This window comes from Alexandromys fortis, unplaced genomic scaffold (assembly GCF_014885135.2).
Source record: "Alexandromys fortis isolate MF-2015 unplaced genomic scaffold, M_Fortis_MF-2015_v1.1 scaffold_57, whole genome shotgun sequence".
In the NCBI taxonomy this organism is placed as follows: Eukaryota; Metazoa; Chordata; class Mammalia; order Rodentia; family Cricetidae; genus Alexandromys; species Alexandromys fortis.
This window is the reverse complement of record NW_026067941.1, coordinates 8,222,296-8,248,684: the sequence shown is the minus strand read 5'-3', so window position 1 is coordinate 8,248,684 and position 26,389 is coordinate 8,222,296. Positions and strand designations below refer to the sequence as shown.

The following is a 26,389-nucleotide window of genomic DNA, read 5'->3' as shown; positions in this document are numbered from 1 at the left end:
AAAAAAAAAAACACTAAGATTTGGGCTGTGTATAATAGTGATATGTTTCTATAATCCTAAGTTTACCATCAATTATTATGTAAAGAGGTTATCACAGTATACTAATTTCAGTTGTATCATTATTCTAAGTCTTTACACCCCTAAATATGTTCTGTAGATTTTGAGGTCAGAGTCCTACTCAGGTTAAAATGATGTTTTGTTTTTCAGTTACTTACACGCCAAGTCAATCATCCACAGAGACCTCAAGAGTAATAGTATCCTTCCTGAAACTGGTCTGCGAAGTCTGAAAGCATCCTGACTTTTTCTTCTGCATTTTGTCTTCATGTTATGTAAAAACAGTTTCATGCTAAGTGTAATATGCTACAAAGAAAATGAATTGATTTACATGAGAAATAATAGAGTAGGATTCAAGTCGATAACCTTTCTGTATGACTGGGCACTATAGGGAAAATCTATTATAGTAGAGCTTTTGTCTTGCATACATTTTATGTGCCTTATAAAGTGAATATTTTGTGGCTTTAATTCTCCTAATCTTGCTGAGTAGTAACTGAGATATGAAACTGAAGGTTCAAAAATATGTATCAGTGACATGAGGAAAACAATTTTTCTTTTTTTTCTGAGTCCAGACATATCTTTTCTGATATAATCCTTATTCCAATAAAGAACCTATGTAGCTTTCCCAGCAGTGTTAAAGGACATCTGGGCCAACTCAGATTAGAAAGTTTACAGGTTTCCCATAGACTTAGAAAATAGACTTAACCTTATGCTCACATGTTTCGAGCCTGAGAAATCTTAAAAGCGGGTCATAAAAGCTAAAGGGAACTAATTCTTTTTAAAGCATATTTGTTGACTTTAGTGGAAAATATGAATTACTATATTTTAAAAATAAAATCTTACTACAGAGGTATAGAAACTAGCTACTTTACCTGAAATCTTAGAACACTTTCTGTAGGTGGAAAATGAGATCTATTTTTTTCCTTTACTAACTACACCTCAGATATATTTCTTCATGAAGACCTCACGGTAAAAATAGGTGATTTTGGTCTAGCCACAGTGAAATCTCGATGGAGTGGGTCCCATCAGTTTGAACAGTTGTCTGGATCTATTTTGTGGATGGTAAGAATTAAGGCTGTTTCTCAGTTGATCATATTCTTTATGCTAAACAGTGACTAATTACTCAAAAGTCACTGAAGGTCTTAACTACAGTATTTTTACAGTTCCCACTATTCACAAGAATCAATATAGTAAACCAGGCATAAAGGCACATGCCTCTAATCCCAGCACTCAGAAGGCAGAGGCAGGTAGATTATCTGTGAGCTTGAGGCCAGTCTGGTCTACATACTTCCAGCACAACCAAAGCTACATAGTGAGACTTTGTATCCAATATTTATAATTTTTTATGTAAATAGTCTAACTTTTTTCTTGTCCTTAAAAAAACATTATTGCAAAACTAGTTTCAATATATGTCAGACAAAATACATATATGTTATAAAATGTTTAAATGTTATTGAAACTTGTTTAAAATGCTTCATTTGTTGGATTTGGTGGTGCATACCTTTAATCCCAGCACTCCGTAGGTAGAGGCAGGGTTAAGTGAGACCCTGTCTAAAAATAAAAATTTAAAAAAAAGAAAACAACTTTTATGTTCAAATGAGGTGTATAGCCTGCTTTTTATCTCTTTTTTAAAGGTTTGCAGTTTAAGGCATGTCTTAAGAGACCTATTCTTAACAGAGAGGCTGTTTCACACTTTTATTTGAGCCTAAATTGGAAATAGTCCTTCTTCACATTAGAAAGAACTTTATAATTATGGGGCAGTTGGAAGAGGAAAGACAAAAGAAAAAGACCGGGGATATTTTTAGTCAGCTTTGTACTGTCTGCACAGGTCTGTTTCTTCTTGTTTCTGCTTTGTAGAAAAGAGGTTCTAAACGTTGAGAACACAGTTACTACAGCAGGCTAGCAGGCAGTTGAAGAGTCCTTTCAAGGACTACTACTGTGAACCCGCAGTGATTCCTCATGACCTGTCAGAAGGTCCTTACGGCCTTTTCTAGTTTTTCTCCTGCCCTTCAGTCAGAATGACACGCTGCAGCTGATGGAATGTAGATGCACATACAAGGTTCCAACCAGCTGCTGTTAAGCCAAACCCTAGGCTTGTCACTAAATTTTGTTTTTTAAAACATAGTTAGTTTTCATTAAAAGTAGGTATTCTCTGCTAATATCTAGCCATTTATATATGGTTAAATATTTAATATTTAAATGAAATAATGTAATAGTTGAGTTTTAATATCTTAAGTATTCATAAAGGTAGTCTGTACAGACAAATGCTCTGTAGGATCTTTGATAATATTTGAATAAAAGCAATCCTGAGTCCAAAGAATTTTGAAATACCAACTCTAAGTGGGATACAGATGTTTTAGATGTCTTTGTAGTTTTAGTCCTTAATTGATTAATCTAAATAATTCTGCCCCAAGACTTTTGGGTCACCTTATTAGAAACAGAAAAATCAAAGGACTTTCAAAGCCGTAATTTCCTAATTTCCCAGAATAGTATGTAGCAGTCTCCAAGAAGCAGATTCTCCTAAGTAGTGGTCTAAGTTTGCCAAGGTAAGCCTAGAGTTAGGTTGAGTATGCTTTCTTGGATCAGTAATATAGATCGCAGAAGTGGCAAAGTGCAATAGATGTGAGAGCTGTGCTCTGGCCATTAACTTTGAAGTTTCCTAACCTCCCATGTGCCTCTTCAATCTGAAATGTCAGGTCTGACTAGTCCATGGCAAGACCCTTTCTTAGATTCCATATTACAGTTAGCTAGGTTTCATTTTGAAATTCTTTGATACGTGTTTAACTGTTTTAGTTTATTAGAAGAGACTGTATGATGGTTGTGCTCTGTCCTTCAGGCACCTTTAAGGCACATACATGTAACAGTGGTAGCAGTATGCCCCAAGGCGATGGGGGAGGGCATTTTTGCTTCTGAAACTATAGAAGCGGAAGTTTAAAGCTGCAGCAGGGTGTTTATTTCAACAGTAGTATAGGAGTTGGTCTAGGTCTGGTCTCTAGGTTTGCTCCTTTTAAAAGCCTTAGTTTATATAGTTAGTAGAATATTATACAAGATGTTTATATTTAATACTGATTACTTTTTTGTTTATACCCTGAATCAATGAGTTCATCTTTTATTCTACCATGCTAAATTTTAAGAGAACAAGAATAGCCAAAAATGCACTTCATTGTTAAGTTAACCTTTCCAATTGGTGCCTGCCTTCAGGAAAAAATAGCTGGAGAGATTGCTCACTCATTATGAGCTCTGGCTGTTCTTTCAGAGAACTTAGATTTAATTCCCAGAGCCCACTTGGCAACTCTCATCTGTCTGTAAGCTCCAGTTCCAGGGCATTTGATGCCTTCTTCTGACCTCCACAGTGCGCAAACATAAGCAGGCAAAACACCCATATACCAAAACACTAAAATAAATAGGCTGGGTGTAGTGGCATATACCTTTAATCCCAAAGGCAGAGGCAAGTAAATCTCTGTGAGTTCCAGGATAGCTAGAGCTACATAGTGAAACCCCGTCTCAGTTAGATAGATAGATAGANGAGAGAGAGAGAGAGAGAGAGAGAGAGAGAGAGAGAGAGATAATTTGGGGGTATGGAATATCCACAGCCTGAAATAATAGTTTGGTTATAAACCTTGTTATATAACCTTGAATTAATTACAGTAGTCTTTTCTACTTTTATTTATATCTTAGAAGAAAGAAATTTATAGGAAAATGTTTATAAATTAAAAAATTGAAGATATGTCACACATTTCTTCTAAACAGATGGCATGCAACTTGTCATCAAGCCATCTACTGGCAGTGAAAGCACACTAAATTTTAAAAGACGGTTCTCCAACTGATCTAAACTCTGTCCATTTCCCCCCCAGAAAAATGATTTGTTGATCACACTTCTCTGTGGTTTGTTTTATACCATATTACTAAAATAGCAACTGTCAACAAAATACATAACAAAAACAAACAGAGAAAACGTTCTCTTCTACTGTTGTCCTTTGACTCTTTGGGTCTCCCCATAAATCTTCATCAGTGTTTCTTAACATTGGGTGGACAGCATACTCAGGTGGAAATTTGAAGCATAGTAAAGCATGGGTCCCACTTGTAGGCTCTGATGTTCTCTGTTACTCAAGTGTAGTCAGCACTGAGCAGGCTGCACAGGAAGTTCTGACCTGCTGCTGTAGTTGAGTACTGCAGTTCCTCAGGAGATACTGCCACTGCCAGGACCTTTGTCCTCCAGCTGTTTTTGCAGTTTCATTAGTACCATTTGCCACTTCTTCAGTTCCTTTCTAACAAAACAGTATAAGAGATGCAAGGTGAAGGAAGAAGCTTACTAGTTCTTTACCTGTCATTTACCTGTCATTTATATTTCATATAAATATAAAACTGAGTCGTACAGTAGAGTGACTAAATTATGTTAAAATTTGGTAAATATGATTTGGTATTTGTTCTAGAAGCAACAACTAAAATTTCTTTATACAATTTTCTAATAAGTCAACCTGTTGTGTGTTACTGTTGTTAGTAAAGTGTTTTCAGGGGTGGCTTTTGTTTGTTTAGTTTTTGTTTTTTGAGGTTTTTGGTTTTGTTTTGTTTTGTTCTTCTTAGGACAGGGCTTCTCTGTATAACAGCCCTGTCTGTCCTGGAACTCACTCTGTAGACCAGACTGATCTCCAGTTCACAGTGATCTGCCTACCTTTGCCTCCCAAGTGCTGGGATTAAAGGCGTGCTCCACCACAGCCCAGCCAGTAAAGCATTTTTTTATTTCACACATTTATGATGTAACTTGGAAGGACATTAATTACTTGTGCCTACTCCCAAGCTTTTTATAAGTACAAATCTAGTATTTCTTTTCTATTCATGAACAGGAAGTAGAGACTAACTGACAGGATAGTCATGAGACGTGCTTAGATGGCAGTGACGGTTTATTCAGAAAGAGGATTGCTGGTAAAATTATAAAATCTCAGTAATGTATCATGGAAATTCAGCTCAAACCACCTTTCAAAACATATAAAGTGGGGTTTTCCCCCCTTTTTTTAGTTGATTTTATTCCTTTGACCATTAATAGGAGAATACATAGTTGATGATTTCTTTAACTAAGGTGTTGCTCTCTGGGAATTATCATAGTTTGTATTTCAGTCTTTATTCAGCTGAACTTAAGGATAAACTAGAACTTCTCTTCCTTATCTAACAGGCACCAGAAGTAATCAGAATGCAAGATAAAAACCCATATAGCTTTCAGTCAGATGTGTATGCATTTGGAATTGTTCTGTATGAACTAATGACTGGCCAGCTACCTTATTCGAACATCAACAACAGGGATCAGGTAAATATTTATCATCTCTGGGGGTTATTTTAGTGTTTCTATTAAGGTTTCAGTTCTTTGTAGGAAGGAAATCTGGAGATGGACGTAAACATGAATGATAGAGCTCTCGATCTCTGTAATCAGCTGTAGGAAATGTTTATGTGCTTTTCACAGTTGTAAGGCTTTACTTGAAATGTTGGCCATAAATGTAACAATGGAGTGAAACCCCCAATTTTGCAACTAGAAATTAGAATTATAACAATAGAGATAATACCTGTTTCTTGGTAATAGCAGAGCTAAAAGAATGAACTCTGGAGCCTGTTGTGATATATGCATTTTTAACCCCAGCACTCAGGTGGCAGAGTTGGACAGATCTCTCTGCGAGGCCAGGCTGGTCTAGAGTTCCAGACCAGCCCGGCCTTTTTTTTTTTTTTTTCGAAAGAAAGAGAGAGAGAGAGAGAGAGAGAGAGAGAGAGAGAGAGAGAGAGAGAGAGAGAGAGAAAGAGGACTATAAAGATGGCTCAGTGATTGAGAACACAGTTTCTCTTCCAGAGGACCTGGGTTCAATTCCCAGCACCCTATGGTAGCTCACAACTGTCTGTAACTCCAGTTCCCTGAGATTTGACACTTTCACAGCAATGTATATAAAGGAAAGTTAAAAGAAATTTAAAAAGAAGTAAAGAATGAACTTGCTATAATCACAGGTATACTTTTATCCTTTGATTGTATCACAGGTTGTGATGTCAGCAAGGGCTCAGCTATGAACATATTTATATCCAATTCTTCCATAATTATTAAAATGTTGTTTAAAACATACAAAAAAGCACAAGGAACTTGGGAAATGGCTCATTGGAAGTTTTTGCCGTATAAGCAGAAGGGATTGGGTTCAGATGTCCAGAAACATAAAAAATTAGCTGTGGCCATTCCTATCCCTTCAGCACTGGAGGGAGGAGACAAGTGGAACCCAAAAGCCTGATTTCAAGCCTCTAGTTGAAACATTAGTTCCATGTTCACTCTGTCAGAAAGAAAGAGAGAGAGAGAGAGAGAGAGAGAGAGAGAGAGAGAGAGAGAGANGTGCACAGTGGGATAAGACAACATTTGAGCTACAGTGTCGGTGCTTCCGTCACTAAGAGGTTTTCTGCCAAATTTGTGGTCTGTATTTGATTGAATGCACAGTGTGATGCTGTTTCTGAAACGACATGGAAGTAAAGCACAGAAGTTGAGAAAATTTAATGGACCATGCACATAACAATCATAACAATGTACACCAAATGATATTATAATTTCTTTAAAAGCACGATATGTAGAAATGAATGCATACTATCTGATGAGGGCCATGCTACGAGAGAAAAGAATCAGCTATCAATTGCCATAAAAAATTCAAAGTATAAATAGGACCGTGACAATTATGGAATATCACCAATTCTTCCCGAGTGTCAGAGACTTTTATAATTGCTATTCTCTGATTTGTTCCATTTCAAAGATCCAGCATTCATATCTCACATTTTTTTGTACTATGCATTCATTATCCCCTTCTAATACTGGAGATATTGTATAAAGACTACTAGAACAGTCTAATCTCTTTTTTCCCCACTTGACTACCCAAGTATGTCACTACAATGCTAGCACTGTGGGTAACTTCCGTGCCCACTTTTACCATGACTGAATTTCTTTAGTAGGTGAAGAAATATCCTTTATCTACAATGCATTTGTGGAAGAAAAAAAAAAAAGCTCTCAAGAGCATAGCAGTTAGAGCGAAGGCCCACACAGTGTGACTTGCTGTGTTTTTTTGATGGCTTTTGCAAAAGTAACACTGTATCTCATAGTATTCCAGGTGATCCTGCTCTAAACCAGGTACACACAGTTACTAGTTATCCTGACAAGTATATCAATTACTTATTTTTTACCCTCTTACAGATGAGCTTTCTTTTTACAGCTTTCCCATACATGGAAGTGTCACTAGTGCATGTTAGTGTTTATGTTTTCATGAGGATGCATATAATACTCTTTTATTAGGGAATATGGCCTCTAAAAGGATCTGTTGTGATTTTCTATGCTTCACACAAAAGTTCTCCTTCAAAGGTGATAATAGGGGAGAGACAGGTGAGAAAGCAGGGCAGAAAAGTGGTTAGAGGGATGCATAACTAGTTCTAAGAGTATTGGAAAAAGTCATACAGAATCTACTATTTATAAGCTACACATACACACACTCACGTGCACACATGAATTTCATTGGAGTTACCTCATACACCATATTATGTTTTTAAAGGTTGCATAATAAAAAATGAAATTGCCAGGTGTGGGGTACCTTCCTTCTAGTTGTTCATCAACTTATTAATTTGTTTTTTTTTTTGTTCATTTATATAGGTGAACCCAAAACATTGTGAGCATTAGGATAATGCTCATAATCATTTGACCTAGGTTATAGGACTTGAAATCTTAATCTTCTTGCCTCCATCTCTAAAATATTGGGAGTTACAGTTTGTGCCATTGATTCCAGTTTACCATCTCCAAAAAGTGAATGAATTATCTTTACTAAAATTAAAGTATCTCAACATTTTTTAAAGTATGTGTGAATGTATATGTGAAGAAGAGTAATGGCAGTTGAATTGTTCATTAGAAGATAGTTACCCATATAAGCAATGATTAAGAGTATTTATGCTGTATGCTATGGTTTGCATCATACTCACATAAAAGACTGCTTTAAAATGGTGATTCTAGGGACTGAAGAGATGATTCAGTAGTGTCCTACTGCTCTTGCAGAGAATTTGAGTTCCGTTCTCAGCAAAAACATGGTGGCTCACAACCCACTCAAGAGGATATGACACCCTCTTCTGGCCTTCATGGGCAGTTGTATACACACGCTCATACTCCCACACAGATACACTGTCTGTACAGTAATTTAACATAAAAAAAAAAACTTTACATTTTAAGGCCAGGCAGTGGTGGCACACGCCTTTAATCCCAGCACTCTGGAGGCAGACACAGGCGGATCTCTGTGAGTTTGAGGCTAGCCTGGACTACAAGAACTAGTTCCAGGACAGGCTCCAAAGCTACAGAGAAACTCTGTCTTGAAAAAAAAAAAATCTTTACATTTTAATAGAGATTCTAGGGCAGATTGTGTTTCAGTGGGATACAGTCCAAGCACATATACTTTTTTATGCTTCTGGAATAATTCTGATGCATACAAAAGATGACAATTACTACAAATTGTAAAAGTAAGTAAATGTGTCGGGCGTTAGGCTGGAGAGATAGCTCAGAGGTTAAGAGCATGGGCTCTTCTTCCAGGGGTCCTGAGTTCAATTCCCAGCAACTACCACAACCATCTAAAATGAGATCTGGTGCCCTCTTTTGGTATTCAGGCATACATGCAGACAGAACACTACATATAATAAATAGATCTTTAAAAAGAAAAGTAAGCAAATGTAGAGTACTTGTGTACATCATGAGTCCCAATCAAATGATAGACTTTATGTGTGTATCCCTTCATTGAAGAGATTTTTTAATTATTTTGTTATTGTGTGTATGTATGACATGTATATAGTGTACATATGGAGGACAGCTTTGTAGCATTGGTTCTTTTCCCTTCCACCTTTAGAGAGGGTCTAGAGATCAAGTGCAGGTTACTAGGCTTGTGTGCCAAGAGCTTTCCTCACTAAGCTGTGTCTCTGGCCCAGTATATCAGAGCTAACTTCTGGTCTTTTTGTTGATAATCTGACTTTTAAACTTCAACTGTGATATGGTATGAAAGAAATATGTTCTCATGGTAAAAGGATACTTATCTTTTTGAGAACTATCTATTGGTTTTCAAAAAAACTGTACTGCTTTGCATTCCTGGACCCCACAAGAGGTTCTAGGTTGTCCCATCAGCCACCACTTATTATTTTTCTTTGTAGATATATCAGTAGTGTGGCTTTAGTTTTTCACTTCCATAGAGACTAATAAAATTGAATGACCTTTTATGTTTCTTTGTTACATACATATACATTTTATTGTATTTTTATATAAAGATATATCTGCTCAAATATTTGATTTTAAAAATTGTTTTTCAAATGCAAGTGTATTCTAAGTTATCCTGCACTTTATGTAATGATTTTTTAAGGGCTCACAGGTTCAGAGATTTCAATCTGCTGTTTATGTCTTAATTGGTTCTTGGCCTATAGTAAAATGAAACATTATGACATCAAGAGCATGTTGAGGAAGAAATTGTCACCTCAGCAGACAAGAATACTGAATCTCTGTATGACATTTACCCAACAAGGATTTTGGTTGAAATATATGTAGGTAGGCAGGCAGGCAGGCAGTTAGGTTGGTAGGTTTTTTTTTTAATGTGTTATAAAGTAATAGCAAAGAATGTCAATTTCAGTATAACTTGACTAAAATTTAAAGATACTCATCTGGGCAGAGATGGTGCATGCCTTTAATCCCAACACTCAGGAGGCAGAGACAGGCGGATCTCTGATTAGGAGGATAGCCAGGACTACACAGAGAAGCTCTGTGTCAAAAAACAAACAAAACTTTAAATACACTTGAAATGTATCCAGTAATATCTAAAAACTTGCCCTGTTTAATGCTCTACATTGGCATGGTTCCTCTTTTTCTCTTCAAGCTATGTGTAGTATTCTCTAACCCCTCCCTCATGGAATTCTGTCCTGATTTAGCATACTGTTATGCTTTTAAGACTTTTTTATTGTGCATTATATCAGCAAGAAATAATATGAATGTAAGTTTAAATTTGGAATTCTAAAAATTTTTCTTATGACTTTAAGCTCTCAGGTGGGTTATTTTTAAATGCTGAGTTCTGACATTGCTATCATTTTAATGTATAACAGTTAAATTTTATCGTATAAAAGGTAAAAAATTTTATTGAAAGTATATAGTTTTGGCTTTTTATTTGTTTCATTTTAGAAATAGGGTCTGGCTGTGTAGCCTAGCCTGCTCTTGCACTCTTGACCCTCTTGCCTCTTCTCTCCAGTACTGGGATTACAAGCATGCCTCACCTACTTAACAGAAATGCCTATCATGGGGGTGGGGGTGGGAGCCAAAGGCAATCTTGGGTATCATTCTTCAGATTCTGTTCACTGTGTGTGTTGAGACAGGATCTCTTCCAGCAAATTAAGCTAGACTGACTGGCCAGTGAATGCCATGGATCCACCTGTCTCTACATTCACATCAGGAATTAAAAGTGCATGCCACCATGGTCAGCCTTTTTATGTGGCTACTGAAGCACTTTGCCAACTGAGCTGCCTCCCCATCTTCAGAAGTATGAGTCTTAATACCATGGTATTTTTCATTTTTCTCTTCAATTTATGTAATACATGGATGAATATAACTTTTTTGATAGAGTTAGGGTTTAGTATTAATCTTTTCCTTGTTTTCTCTTCAAAGATGTGAGTACTGAGTATTACTCAAGTAAGAAGTAGATGGGGCAGATAGATGTTTTGTCACAGCCATATGCAGAGTTTAGTGGTCTCCAAGACAAAAAGGGACTGAACTCAAAGTTCACTGGGGGCTCTTATACTCACAGTTCTGATTTGGCACAATGAAAAGAAGATAGATTAAAATCAACCAAAGGACGAACTCCGTGGAGCGGAGTCCAAGGAAGTTTCCCATGTGGAGCTATGCACGTACTAAATTCTCCCAGCAGGAATGTGTGACAATAACATGGAGTATTGCCAACCGGGAAAGGTCTCTATACCTTTTCATTAAGGATTAGTCTCATAGATATGGTTGGCTTTTTAAGGCTGACCTTAGTCTCTAGCTCCTAAAGAAGTCAGATTAATGCTATATAACCTCAAACTCCTCTATATACTATATTGATGATATCCCAGGGGTCATCCGAGATACCACACAGAACATCCTGAGTGAAGGCTTAGTGGTGGTCTCCTAGGAACCAAAGAAAAAGTTCCAGCTCTCTCTCTGGGCAGGAATATTCCTTTACAGCATACTATGTCACTCTGGTTTTTTGTTGTTGTTGTTGTTTTTAAATATTTATTTATTATGTATACAATATTCTGTCTGTGTGTATGTTTGCAGGCCAGAACAGGACACCAGACCCCATTACAGATGGTTGTGAGCCACCATGTGGTTGCTGGGAATTGAACTCAGGACCTTTGGAAGAGCAGACAATGCTCTTAACCACTGAGCCATTTCTCCAGCCCCTATGTCACTCTGTTACTTGAACTCATTCCTGTGGTATACCAAAAATTACATTGTAATTTGTCATTAAAATTATTTTAATGATCATCTGAAAATTTAGTTAACTTTCTTGAAAGCAAAGAATTGAAAACCAAGAAACTTTGAAAGGAATTTCTTATAGTTCATTGGAGCCTAGATAGATGATTGCATTTGGGAATGTCTTTTTGATGTCCCATAATTTTTATAGCCTGGAATGATATTTACTAGAATCCATATTGATAAAATGTAAAGACCGTCTGTAAAATAGAGATTACATGCAACAGGAAAAATTCTTTACACATACACCTAAGTGGTTCTCTGGCAAATCAGTTTTAAAATTTATTTTATTGCTGTGTACCCACACATATGCAAGTTCCTATAGAAGCCAGAAGGAGGGCATTGAGTTCCCTGGAGCCAGAGTCACAGGTATTTGTGTGCTCACAGGATGTGGGTGCTCGGGTCTGAACTTAGGTCCTCTGCAAGAGCAGCAAGTATTCTTAACCACTGAGCCATTTCTCCAGTCCCTAGATTTAAAAAAATAAACTAAAATAAAAGTATATTTGTGATAGACACAGCCCCTGTTTACCAAGGACCACAGGTCTCATTATAGAATGTAGATAAGACATATTCACAACATTTAATAATCAGATTAAGTACTAAATGATCATTACAGTTGTTGGTAGTGAGGAGAACATTATCATTTCTAGATGTCGAAATCTAGGGAAAAAAAGACATGAGGCGCACAGTTAGAGTTCAGTTACGTAGGCCTTGGTTTATTTAGATTTCAGGTGGCTGAAGAGAGCAGGAAAGCATTGCAGGAGAAAAGGCACTGAGACCATGAAAATGTGAGCAGCAGATCTGTATTTGGATGGTCTTCTCCCAGTTCTTTGCTGTCACTGTCTTAGCTGTATTTTCTCAGCAAGTCCCTTGATTTGTTTTTTAAGCATTGTATTCTAATCTAGAACGTGGGATCAATTCCTACACCTTGTGGAATTCTTTTAGTACAAAAATAGGTAAGAGTCCAAGAGTCTGAAGTTTCTCAGCCTTTCAGGCTTTTCATACCTTTCCTCCCTTTCCAAGAATAGCTCAGTAAGCATATTGAACTGCTGTCCTGTGTGGATAGTAGTCCATACTCTTCTCCTCCCTTCTGAAGGCCTCCTCTAGGTGTTTACATGTTCTTGGTTATCCCCTATTACCTACTGCTAACTTATACCACAGGGGCTACACTAAGTTAAAGCCTTTTTTACTGTAGGTTCATAAATGGAAGTCAAACAGGAAATAAATAACAGATATGCCCATTTCTAAAATTCTTCAGCCCTGTTTAGAATGGAGTTATCCTACTTTCTTTTTTAAATTTTCATTGCTGATATATTTGTTTATTAATGAGAGTGTATGATTTTCCTATTCCCTTCAGATAATTTTTATGGTGGGACGAGGCTATCTATCTCCAGATCTCAGTAAGGTACGGAGTAACTGTCCAAAAGCCATGAAGAGATTAATGGCAGAGTGCCTCAAAAAGAAAAGAGACGAGAGACCACTCTTTCCCCAAGTAAGAAAATTTTTATGATATCCCAGAGTACCAACTAACCTTCCTAAGTCGATGTTTAGCAGGATGCGGGGGAGTGAGTTAGATTATGAGTTGATACTCTGCACATCCAGGTGAGCTAACAGGGCAGTGACTTTATGAAGGTTGAACAGTTTGGGATCCTAATACAAGTTCTTTAGCAGGACTTTGCATTTGCTCAGCAGTTCTCAGACTGTTAAGACTTATTTTGTGTGTGGGTGTTTTGCTTGCATGTGTATGTGTGCACCACTTGTGTTCCTGCTGCCCACTGAGACTTGAAGAAAGTCAGATCCCCTGGAACTGGAGCTGGAGCTGCAGCAGCCGTGAGCTGTCGTGTGGTTCTGAGAACTGATCCATCTCTCCAGCCCTAGTTCTCAAATGTTTTAATTTTGGAATCCTTTCACATATTTTAAATAGTTAAAGACCTTTAAAGGGCTTTTGTTTATGAAAATAACAATTATGAGTTTATAAACAATGAAAAACAGAGTGGTATTGGTTTCATTTTTTCCCCAACTGTTTTTGTACAATTAACACACTTGGAGTCTTTATTTTGTACTCATTTTGTGCTTCAGTGTCTAATACTATGCTGCCTCTGACAATTTACTGATAAAAAAATTCTACTTATACATTTGGCTTTATGGTAAAATAAATAGATTCTAAGTTTTCTGTTCTTGGTAGATTTTTCTGATTTTTTTAATTTTTTATTTATGTATTTATTATTTGGGGTTTATATATTTAGATTTGCATAGTGTTTTATTACATAATATTAATTTTACTATTTTTATATTATATTCTTATTATAATTATATACTCTAATGGGTTCTTACTTCATGATACCCCAGGGTATCATGACCTGGTACTCACTATGGAGTCTGGGGTGGCCTGAAACTCACAGATATCCACCTGCCTCTGCCTCAAGGAGTGCTGGGATTAAAAGGTGTGCACTACCACACCTAACTTAGATCTTTTTTTTCTTTAAGGTGTGTGTGTGTGTGTGTGTGTGAGAGAGAGAGAGAGAGAGAGAGAGAGAGAGAGAGAGAGAGAGAGAGAGAGAGAGAGAGAGACAGACAGACAGACAGACAGACACGTCTGTGGGAGTCCAGGGAGGACAGACGAAGGTATTGGATCCCACAAGAGCCAGAGTTTAAGGTTTGTAATTAGTTTTAAATTTTTGCCAAGCATTTCAAGGATGGCAAATGATCTAAAATACAAGCAAACACTAACTATGAGTGACTTTACTCATTCAGTTATATGTGTATAGAAAACCTGGGTTACTGTACTAGCTTTTGACTTTTGTGATTATGGGAAAAATCCCAGTTTCTCTTTGTTCACTGATTATACTGAAAACAATAAAAAGTCTCTGGAAAAATCTCATCCTAAGTATGATAAGCTCTTAAAGATTTATACTACTCAAATTTTTATTGTTTTTTTCTTGTTTCTTGTCCTCTGTTTGTTCCCTCCTCTACCCCTTCCTTCTTTCTTACAGATTCTCGCCTCTATTGAGCTGCTGGCCCGCTCATTGCCAAAAATTCACCGCAGTGCATCAGAACCCTCCTTGAATCGGGCTGGTTTCCAAACAGAAGATTTTAGTCTGTATGCTTGTGCTTCTCCTAAAACACCCATCCAAGCAGGGGGATATGGTGCGTTTCCAGTCCACTGACACAAACTAAATGAGTGAGATATTAAAGTAAGGTAGCAACAAAAACAAATGAATAATTTTCCTTATATTTAAATTAACTAGGATACTCTGTTGTTTACAGGTGAGCCAAAGAATGTTTGTGTTTAAAAACTTAGGAATTGTTTTCCAAATCTTAAAATCATACTGAACATTGACTTTTCAACAACATTGGGTTAAAATATACAAACACTGCTAAACATTTTCAGTGCTTCTTCCAGAGGCTTTACTTCCTATTCTGAATTTGTTTTGTTCACTTGGTTATTCCTCTCGGTTTCTCCCTCTGTTTGCTCATGCAGCTTTTGTTATTATCACTTGTCATAGAACATGCAGAGGAAGACTTCCCTTATGTTCACAGGTGGAAAGTATACAGGCGGCTAGCCTCTGCCAGCTGTGCAAAAGTGTGGGAGTTCTTTATTTCCTTGAAGCAATAGATAATTTCTTTTAATAAATTTTAGATGTGAGTGACCAAAAATATCTGTCAGTGGCACATTTGACATATGTAACATGACTTAACTTTGGATTTTTACTAGACAATACAAATTCAGGATCTTTTTAGATGGTATCTATATGTTAAAGATGTCTTATGTGTGTAAAAGTCAAAGTTCTTTGCAAATGCCTTGCCCTTTATTCTCACTCCCTCCCCCAAAAGAAACTTCACAAAATTCTGAGACTCTTTAAGGTGCTTGTTTTTAGGTAATTGGTTGCCAAACAACCAAAAAATGGGTTTTTTAAATTATTATATTAGGTTATGCTTACCTTTTGATGTATGTTACAGCAGTCAGCAGTCATGTAGCATTGTGTCTCATAACTTCCTTCCTGCTATCCTTTGTGCAACAAGATCCCACCTTTGATAAATGCCTTATACTCTCTTCTTGATTTCCAGTGTGATGTACTTCTAATGTTTACATTTTTATGTATAGAAAATGAGTATAATGTATCCATGGTGGAATAATAATTTTCCGGTGATTTGGAGAGAGAATCTAAAAGCAAAAAAGTAGAAGAAGCATGTGGTTTTTAGAAGTAAAAATCCACCATCCTTCATAGTCCCCTACCTTCATAGTCCCCTACCGACCAAAGCCTGTTGATATTCAGTTATTCAGTTTATACTTGTGGTAACTCTTAAATACAACCCAAAGCAAAAACAATTATTCAACAGACAGATCATATTTTCATATATTATCCTCCTTTGAAAACAGTGAAATAGCTAATTGGGAAAGCTTTACTAATTGGGTTTGTAAGTGCCACAGATAAACTTCTGAAATGCTTTCCTTACTTACATTATTGTATTTCATATAAGGAAACTGCCTATTATTGTGACTCGTCTTTTGTCCTTCCTTTGGATAAGTTGAGAATGCCATCATAATTTTATATACTGATTCATGATTCTAAATATAAAAAAGAACATTTCTCATATTAAAAAAAGAAAAAGCCAGTGCATGGAATCAGGAGGATCACAACTTCAAGGCAGGCCTGGGCTCCATAAAAAGGCCTGTGTCAGAAAACCTAGGACTGGGGATATAGCTCAGTGGTAATGACTTTGTAGAATGTGAAAGTGCTTGTACAGTGTTTAATCACCAGCATGGGAAAAGAAAATGAGAAAAAAAGAGATCAAACAATGGAATATATTAGAAACCATCGAAATCATGATTTCTAAATCATGACATAAAGATGAGTTCAATTGCTTAGTTTTTATACATTTAAGTGTCAGTGCACCCACTTTAAATGCCAAATCTCTATTAATCTTACGGAGGTGGTATTTGGGGTTTGGGTTTGTACAATACAGATTAAGTTGGTTTTGATTGTTGTATATAGCTAAAAAAAAGTTTTTACAAAATTTAGTTAGTCCATAGAATACTCAAACATTTTGAGCATATGAAACAGTATATCGAAGGTTTTTTTTAATGGATCTCTTTCTATAATCTGCCAGCATACCTGTTTTGCTAGTTCCTTTCCTCACCCACTGTCTTTCTCCTCAGCACTGCCCAGGACTCTACATCTTCATCTGACTTGCTCCCACTCAATCCTTTCCTCCCTTCTTGTTTTCCTCTTCTTTTCTCCTTTCTTTAGTAGCAGCACTGGCTCTCCTAAGCTCTCTCAAGCTGCTCAGAAACTCATATGCTACCCATAGACACCCAGTCATTCCCGCACAGGGTACATAAGAATTGAGTCCCCTTCCACATTTGGCTGCAGAGTGGCCAAAAGGGAAGAATATCAAATATGATAGGTAAGATGTGTAGGTAACATCTACAGGAATAGGAAGCACTAGAATAACAGTTTCCCTTTGTGTGTTTTGTTTTGTTTTCGTTAGTGGTGCTATATATTCTGTTCTAGGCCTTTTTTAATTTTAATTTTTAAGTTGTGTGATTTTGGGCAAGTTTCCTGACCACTCTGAACCCCAACTTGTCCACCTGTTAAGCAGATTCCTTGTACAGCCCAGGCTGACCTGGAACTCTGAATTTTCTTACCACTACCTGTCAAGTGCTGGGATTACAAGCATGATCCACTAGGTGTAGCTTCCTTCTTTGGCCTTTTGGCTCAACAGTGCCTTGGTTAGTTACTCATTAAAAAGAATATTTGATGGAAAGAATGTCTATAGTCCAGTTCGTTGTATTTAAAATAGGAAACCAAACCTTAATTATTAAAACTTGTTTAGAGAGCTGAGAAAAATGGTGGTCCTGTAATCCCAGCATGAGGAAGAGAATGGCAAGATCAAGACCACCTTGCTAATCTTCTAAACATGTAAAGCATAAGGTTTAGTCCGCCAGTCACTAGCAATAATTATTTAGAGCCAGGCAAGGAAGTACATACCTGCAATCCCAGTACTGAGGAGGCGAGGCAGGAAGATCCTGTCTGCCAGTGCTGTGAGGTTGAGGTTTGTCCTGCAGCATGACACCCAGCTGTGGAACTGCCTGCAGCTTGTTACTGTCTGGATCCAGTTGGGCTCTTCTTTACATGCCATGCACATGCACTTGTATTCTTTTCTGGAGTCCAGTGACTTGGGGTTTAAACTAGTGACTGTGCTACAAGGTTTGTAATATCAGTGAAATTGAATTGAGGCTTTTCTGTCTTGAAGTTCTTTTGAGATAACTTTTTAAAATCAGCTCTTGTCCTCCCTCTACAGGAGAATTTGCAGCCTTCAAGTAGCCACTCCATCATGGCAGCATCTGCTCTTTATTTCTTAAGTCTTGTGTTCACACAATTTGTTAACATCAAAACACAGTTCTGTTCCTCAAATCTTTTTTTTTTAAAGATACAAAATTTTCAATGCATAAGCTCGTGTGGAACAGAATGGAATTTCCTATTCAACAAAAGAGGGAAGAATGTTTTAGGAACCAGAATTCTCTGCTGCCTGTGTTTCTTCTTCAACACAAAGATCACGTGCATACAAGTCTGCCCATTCCCAGGAAGAAAGAGGAGAGACCCTGAATTCTGCCCTTTTGGTGGTCAGGCATGATGGAAAGAATTTGCTGCTGCAGCTTGGGAAATTTGCTATGGAAAGTCTGCCAGTCAACTTTGCCCTTCTAACCACCAGATCAGTTTGTGCCTGGATATCTGATGGGGCAGTTTCCAACACCAAGCATCATTCTTGCCTATTCTGGGATTATGTTGTGGAGCGCTTTCCCTATCCACCACCGTTAATTTCTGAGGGATGGAGTAAATGCAGCATACCCTTCAGTCTTCAACAGAGGTTATCACGGTGAAGCTCTTTAAATTAGTGGAGGGTTTGAGGTGAGGAGGGACTGCTCTGGGGACCGAGAAAAGGGGATGCTGCATCTTCCTCACCTCCTGCTCTCTCACCTTGGGTTGCCTTGCTCCCTGGGCTTTGCCTAACCACTCGGGCTGGACAGTGCTGGCACACATTGCCTTCTTTTCTCATTGGGTCCAGCAATGGAGGTGAGGGTTGGGGGATTGTTTCCTCCACAATGTAGCAAATTCTCAGGAAAATACAGTCCATATCTTCCTCTCAGTTCTTCCAGTCACCAAATACTTACATGGCTACCTTGTCCAGAGCACAAAATGCCATGGACAGCATCTAATTAAAAGCCTACAAAACTGCTTACTGACAGTTTTGAATGTGAGAAATTAGTGTAATTTAAGTGTAAGGTACAGATTTTAATTTCTGAGTTTCTTCTATTTTTATTTTAAAAAAATAATTTTCAGGTTTAATTGGATTAAAAGAATACTTCCCACCAGAATATATATCCTGAAAATTATATTTTTGTTAATTGTAAGCAACTTTTAAAGAATGACTATTATCCTTTTCTTTACCCAAAATTATGGGGAGTCTTAGCATAATGACAGTTATTTATACTTTTTAAATTAATGGTACTTGCTGGATCCACACTAACATCTTTGCTAGCAATCCCATTGTTTATTCCAACTTAACGCCTACACTACATCCTACATCCTCTTTCTAGTCTTTTATCTATAATATGCAACCTAAAATAAAAATGGTGGTGTCTCCATTCATTCTCCTTCTTCCTTTTTTCCCCAAGCCTGGTCTTCAAAAGGTTGGGTAACTTAGAAGCTGAGTTCCCTAGACAGAAATAGAACTGTTAGGGACATTGGAGTTAAAGGAAGGTGTGAGGCCTGTCATCAATTGTTTATATAGAACCCTAAATCTGAACTTTGCACAGATCAAAATTATAACCTAGTTACAACTTCCCTTGGCCTTTATTTAAGGGTAATTTAAGAAAATCACTAGTAGCAAAGAAAGTGACTAGATGTATTAATGGCCTGTACCTTTCTTATCCAGGAATCTTGAATTTAGAAATGCAAATTAAAAGAGATGTACTTAGCAACTACACTATAGCCAAGAACTTAAAAAAAAAAAAACCTATAGAATCTAAAATAAAATGGAGTTTTAAATTATTTTCAAATTATAACCGATCCCACTATATATTTAAGCGTCCTCAAAACAGATGATTTTTTTTGCGAAAATATCTGTAATTGAAGGAAGGCCTATCGAAAATTTTATGAATCCCCCATAAACTGGAAAATATTCTGAACTTATTAATCAGCAGCAATGCATTTTTAAGTCTTTCATGGGCAGGAGAGTATCTTAAAAACCTTAGAAACTGAGATGAAAATGATTCCTACGGATATGAAAAATAGCCTCTGCATATGCTATGCCACATTTGAAAGACATTGTCACCCTTTTAAATGTTTCTTAGCATGGCTTTGTTGCCTTTGCCCAGGATTAGCTAGAAAGAGCTAGGCTTTGGCCATTGATGCACATTTAGGTCCTGCTGAGGAGTTGGAGCCTCCTTGGTGCATGGCCACCTCCTTACTGGAAAAGGGGACCAGCACCCTTAAGGAGGGAGCTTAGCATGTGAGTGTCTAGACACAATGCGAAGAGTTTCTTCTTCCTTTCATTTTAGTGTAGGTTGCTATCTCACTTGAAAAGGGAAAGTAACATTGATAGTAAATGAAGCTGTGCCCAGAAGCCAGGCTCAGGGTATTGAGAGATTTTTTTTTTAAATAGAGAATATAAAAAGTAGAAATAAATATTTAAACCTTCCTTATTTTCTATCAAATAGTTTTCTTGTTTACAAACAACATGAAAAAGGTTTCCTTTGTGTTTTTTTTTCTTTATTTTTTTATGCTTAGACTGCAGATAATCTTGTTGAGCTCCTAAGAAAAGACAAGGAAGTCCTTGTTTGTGCAGAGCACTTTATGAGTAATTGTATAGACAGAATATGGCTGCTTTTCTCATCTTATAAGGCTGTAGCTGTAGGTCCAGAAGTGGTTGTGGTGCCTCCTGAGATCTTTTTTGTTTGGGTTAGGAGTGGAGTCTTGGAAAAGTTTGAGAACAACTATGTAAAATTGTTTTTAAGTATGTAGTATTCCTGATGGACTTTTCACCATTAAGCTACAGGACCCAAACTTTTGCCACTGAGATATTATTAACCTTGAAATGTAGTTTAGAGAAGGAACTTGTGAATAGTATATCCAGTGTGATCCTTTATACTTATATGCATCTTCAACTAAGATTGTATAACTCAGATTCTGGTTCCTGAACAGCCCATCTCTTAAGTATACATGAGGTCTGGGAAGGCGTAATGAGGCATCCTAAAAGATGATCCGATATAAACTGTATGCTAGATTTTTGCTGGTACGGGAGAAAGCATTATGTAAAGATGTAATTCAGGACTTGAGCACTGTCCACGAGAAACCTTGTAAATACTTCCTTGGTCTTGGTGCAGTCCCACTTTTTTATCATGTGATGTCTTGTACTTGTCAGGCACTGTCAGAGCTGCTGTTTGTCCTCTTCAGATCTCACCCGTCCCCATCACACATCCACCTCCCGGCCTCTTGCAAACCTCAGCATCTAGCTTTAGTTGGAAATGCAGTGCAGGGATCAGGTGACCTCTTCAAAAAACTACCTCCTCAGAATGAGGTAATGAATAGTTATTTATTTTAAAGTATGAAAAGTCAGGAGCTCTAGAACATGAAGATGATACAAGATTTTAACGTTTATGTGTACTTGTAGTTGAGTACTTGTTTTGTCCTAAAGGGCATTATACATTTAAGCAGTGATACTGTTTAAAATTTTCTTTAAAGGTGTAGCTGAGAGTATCTACTGTTGGAATTGGTACCAGAGTCTGCTTAATGTATTTCAGAATCTTAACCTTAAATCAGTCGCATGAAGTTAAATAGTTACAGTAACACTTTGCTAACAATGATAAAATTCTACTTTTCAGTAGTAGATTTGGCAAAACAGTACACCTTCATAGTAAGTTGGCCACAGCTTTGTCACACACAGAGATGTTCATCTAAAGAGACTGCCCAGCTAAGAGGGTAGAAGGATACCCTTTTTATAAGATTCTCTTCTTTGTCCAAGCTGGCACTGTCAGTCTGTAATACCCGCACCTTGACCAGCAGGTGTCAACCAATAAGCTACTTTTAAAACCATAGCCAGAGATGGAAAGTTCACTGTGAGTAGAAACAGCAGGTAGCTTACAGAAGTGAGACAGTGTAGGGAAGCTCTAGAAAAATACCTTGACAATTTGCCAAATGATCTTACTGTGCCTTCATGATGCAATAAAAAAGCTAACATTTTAGCAGAAATCAGTGAGTTATGAAGAGAACAGCCAGTCTGGTTTAACTCAGCTGTGTTAATATTTTTTAGAGTGCAATTTAGACTGCGAAGATAAATGCACTAAAGAGTTTATAGCCAAAATCACCTTTAAAAAATGAGAAAATGGTAAATTTTCAATGAACAAAATTATTTTTTTAAAGCGCATATTCCCTAGTATAGCCAGAAATATTTACCACATAGAGCAAATAGGTTGAAAATACAGTTCAGTGACATTTCTAGAGAAACTTTTTCTACTCTCATAGGCTCTTCAAAGCATGGAACTTTTATACACGTTTGACATTTTAAGATACTGCTGTAGTTTAGTTTTGAAGTAGTTTGTGCTGGGCAGCAATCATGTACTAACTCAGTAAGAAAAACACATTGTAGGTCTGATTTGTTTCCAAAGAAATGCTGCCAACCTAGACACCGAGTGTTCAAAGCTTGAAGTGTGAATTTACCTACCAAGACCTGTTTGCAAACGAAGTTGGCTAGTGCTGCTGACTGCTCTAGTGCATGGTGGAAGACAGGGCTGTCTCTGCGAGTGTCTTTTGTAAAGGGACATTGGAATAGTCAAAGACTTGGCTAGTGCAGTGCATGTAAACTGGACACTCCATGCTGTGGTCTTTGCATCCTCTCTCCTTACTATCCCCAATGTGTCCTTTAGCTGTTTCACTCAGATTCCAAGATGAGTTACTGATGCCGGAAGGGACTGAAGTGGTCAGTGTGTTTGTGGTCCATGTTGCTAACTCTGGTATAGTTGAAGATGCTGGCCAGATGTTTGTTACATCAGTACACCAGACAATAACTTAAATACTTTCAGATAACTTATTTCTACTTCCATTTGGGCAGAGACATTTAAATTGAAATTCAGGCCTAATTTTTGTCATTTGAGAGGAAAAATTAACAGTTCCTCCTATGAGGTATTTTTGAGGTAGAACCTGAAGTCCTAATCTGTCTTTCCCCACTGGGGTTTGCAGCAAGGATTCTACCACTGAACCACATTTCCTAGTATGTAAAATGTTAACAGTTAAAAATCTCTAAAATCTCTCTCTCTCCTTCTCCCCCTCTCTCTCCCTCCCCTTGTCCCCCTCTCTCTCTTAGGGACACCTAGCTATCACCTTATTAAATTAATAAAGGTGGATCCTTTATTTCAGTCTTCACAACTCCGTGTCCCTTATTACTCCATCTGTGTAACTAAACTGTTTACTTTTATTTAGCTGTTTTGAATAGTTGCAGTGATATAACCAGTTGTGCATGAGGACAACAGCCAGTGTGTTGTTTTTGTGGTGCATTTTTTGTAAAGAATTCTGTAGATTGAAGTGCTCTTTGAAAACAGAACTGAAATATTTATTCTTGTTAGTATCGAAAAATGTTTTGTGCACATCATTTGCTTTTCCTGGCAGGCTGAGTACATTCTCCAGCACCCATGATTGCTGGTTCCCATCTACAGTGTACACAGGGAGACAGGCGGGAAGCACATGGAAGAGTGTGTTTACAGAGCTGGGATGGGGATTATGAGTGAGTTACTTAGTCCTATTTTTGCCTTGAAAATCACTGTTCTAAGACTTTTGAACCCATGTGTGTTTGGCTGGGCTGAGTTACATAGGAAGAAACTGCAGGCTAACATAGCCAAACAAAGCTCACGGACTAGGCACAAATGGAAGGAAATGGACCAAAATATGGTAGGGTGACACTTAAAATCTGGGACTTAGGGAAAAACTCAAGGTGGGAGATGAACTATAGTCACCTGAAATACTATGTAAGAGTGCAATAAGTGTGCTTCTTATTCTAAGCTGTGAACTTTTAAAATCATTCCTTTTTAATACATTTAACGTATGTTCCATTGCTGACTAGAACCAGCTATGTGAACATATACCTTTTTAGTCATGTTAATTACCAACATAAGTGGCTAACCTTGATGTCTTATTTATCTTCATGTTGTATTAGTTTACATACCAGGTATATGTGTGTATGCTGTACTTTTCCTCCCTTTATTTGAAATACTTTGGGTCATTTCCTTTGGCCATGCCACAATACAGTGTTGGTTTGGCTTCGTCACCTTTATTTGAAGGACTGTGTCCCAGTAGCAGAGTTTATGGTATTCCCATTGTTGGGTGTACTTCTGATCCTTTGCTTCTCCAGCACCTGCCTCTCCTAAGGTAGTCACACAACTAACTGATCAGGGGACGGACTTCACCATTCATCCTGTCTCTCGGATTCTATTAAATAGACCACTCTCTGGCTATAGACCAGGAAAGAGGAGACAACCCTAGCCATCTACCAAGCCTCACCCTAAATGGTTGTATGTACTTCTTGGTCTGAGGACAAGTCTCCAATAAGGGAGAGGGAAGGCAAATGCTTCATGTTTGAACTACAGTGAGTTACAGCTCCCTGTTTCACCACCAAAACCTATGGCAATCTGCACCCATTCCTCCTGTCTGTAACTGCCAGAGGTTTGGGTTTGTGTCACTTCAGTTCCACTCAAGCATTGGAAAGGTTTTCTGGAGTCTGGGGTGTGCCCAGGGAAAAGGCGGGGACTTTTTCATTATCCACAGACCTCTCTATACCTGCTTTGCAAAAATTATAATGGAGTAACTATTTTTAAAGCTTATTTTTCAATTCATAAGAAAAAGACGTTTATTTTCAATCAAATGAATGATGTCTCCCTATTACCCCTTATTCCTCAATGTCTGCTTGATTTTTTTTCTTCTCTATACCTACTTCCTATTACTTTAGTTCTTTTCCTGCTCAGGTCCCTTCATTTGTACTTTGGAGTTTTCTCATGTAAATTTGTATAATGGAAAATATTGTTCAGTTTGGATAGAAAGCATGGAGAATTAAATAAAAAAGATAGCTGAAAATCAAATTGAAGAAATTTATTTCTGTGTAAAGTTATTTAAAAACTCTGTATTATAAAAAGGCCAAACAAAGTGCTATGTAATTGATGTGAATATGCGAATACTGCTGTAATAAAGATTGACTGCATGGAGAATCTAACATTATTTTTCTAGCACTGACATCTAATAGTAGTCACTGGCTACTGACAGTCCAGGCTAAAATGCACATTTTGTTTCAAAATGTTGATCACTTCTTGATGGGTAGAAGTTAAAGTTGGCCAGATGCCTACATGGTCTAGCCAACTTATAATTGTCTTTTTATCAAGTTTTGGTGATGGCCCTCCCAGACAGTGTTGTGTGACCTGCTTCTCTGGCTTAAAGTAACAGTTCTCTGTGTAACTACATACTTGAAAGTAGAACTTAAGAGCTGGGTGGTGGTGGCGCACACCTTTAATCCTAGCACTTGGGAGGCAGAGACAGGCAGATCTCTATGAATTTGAGGTCAGCCTGGTCTACAGAATGAGTTCCAGGACAGCCAGGGCTGTTACAGAGAAACCCTGTCTCGAAAAGCCAAAACACAAAAACCTTTGTGATACAACAGTTACACAAACACATCTGAAACTGAACTTGTGTGTTCAGTGCTGGTTCCCAGATGAATCTCCTTTATTTTGAAGAATACCTGAGATATCTTCAGACAAAACACATCAAACACTAGAAGGTTTCCAGAAGAAAAAAAAAGATAACTTTAAAACGCCACACCTAGAAACCCTCCAAGAACAGTCTAAAAGGACAAAAAAAAAATTGCCAGAAGAGTGCAGGCTTTAAGGGCTGCTTCTGACCTTCCCACCGCTCTTGTTTACGAAGACATAGCTATCTACCAGGCTTCACCCTAAAATTTACTTTGGAATACACCTTTGGCATGCATTGAAGCCAGTAAGAGCTGATAAACTTGCTTGGGTTTTTTTTGTTGTTGTTGTTGTTCTTTGGTTTTGGGTGTTTTGTTTTGTAAAAGAGTTGTTCTTGAAGAGGAATGGACCACATTTGGGGAAAGTTTACAGATTAGTCTCTCTATGTGGTGCTTCCCTGTGAAAATCAGACCAGGATTCCAGGGTGGCCATAAGCCTAGTTTAGATAAAATATTCTAAAAATACTCACTGCAAACAGTAGATAGCTACTTCTGTTTAGAGCAGCAGTTCTTAACCTGGGGCCAAATGACCCTTTTATATAGAAGGTACCTAAGATCGTCAGAAAATACAGATATTTACATTATATTTGTAACAGTAGCAAAATCACAATGATAAAGTGAAACACATTAGTAAAAACTCAGAGAGAAATTGGGTTTCAACCTGAAGAGCAATGTTCCTGGCTCTTACCTCTACCTTAGTCCAAATGATGATCCTGCCATGAACCTGGTCTCCTCCCAGTTTTATAATCCTCTCTAGGGCCGGGATTAAACATGTGTATCCCCTGGTTTCTATGGCAACTAGTATGGCTACTGAGATTAAAGGTGTGTGTTACCACTGCCTGGTCTGTCAGGCTGACCAGTGTGGCTGTTTTACTTTCCCGATCCCCGGGTAAGCTTTATTTATTAAAATACAATTGAAATGCTACTACAATGAAGTAGCAACAAAAATAATGTCAAGGGTCACAGCATTAGGAGAGCTGAGAACCACTATAGAGACCTATGCTTCGTGCTAAGCATAAGTCTAAGCTACTT

General features: G+C 37.6%; 1 protein-coding gene across 5 annotated transcripts in view; it reads left to right on the top strand.

Annotated features, from left to right (window-relative positions):
- Window positions 1-24,827, top strand: part of Braf (B-Raf proto-oncogene, serine/threonine kinase) — a 132,785-nt gene extending 107,958 nt beyond the window's left edge. For 4 of the 5 annotated variants that reach the window (XM_050147887.1, XM_050147885.1, XM_050147883.1 and 1 more), the window contains 6 exons: window positions 208-254; window positions 998-1,116; window positions 5,225-5,356; window positions 12,927-13,061; window positions 14,563-14,716; window positions 17,876-24,827. In XM_050147887.1, the coding sequence (XP_050003844.1) occupies window positions 208-254; window positions 998-1,116; window positions 5,225-5,356; window positions 12,927-13,061; window positions 14,563-14,716; window positions 17,876-17,898 (610 nt within the window). In that variant the 3' untranslated portion in view covers window positions 17,899-24,827. The remainder of the gene's footprint in view (window positions 1-207; window positions 255-997; window positions 1,117-5,224; window positions 5,357-12,926; window positions 13,062-14,562; window positions 14,717-17,875) is intronic. The other variant, XM_050147888.1, reaches the window with a different exon arrangement.
- The last annotated feature ends 1,562 nt before the right edge of the window (window positions 24,828-26,389 follow it).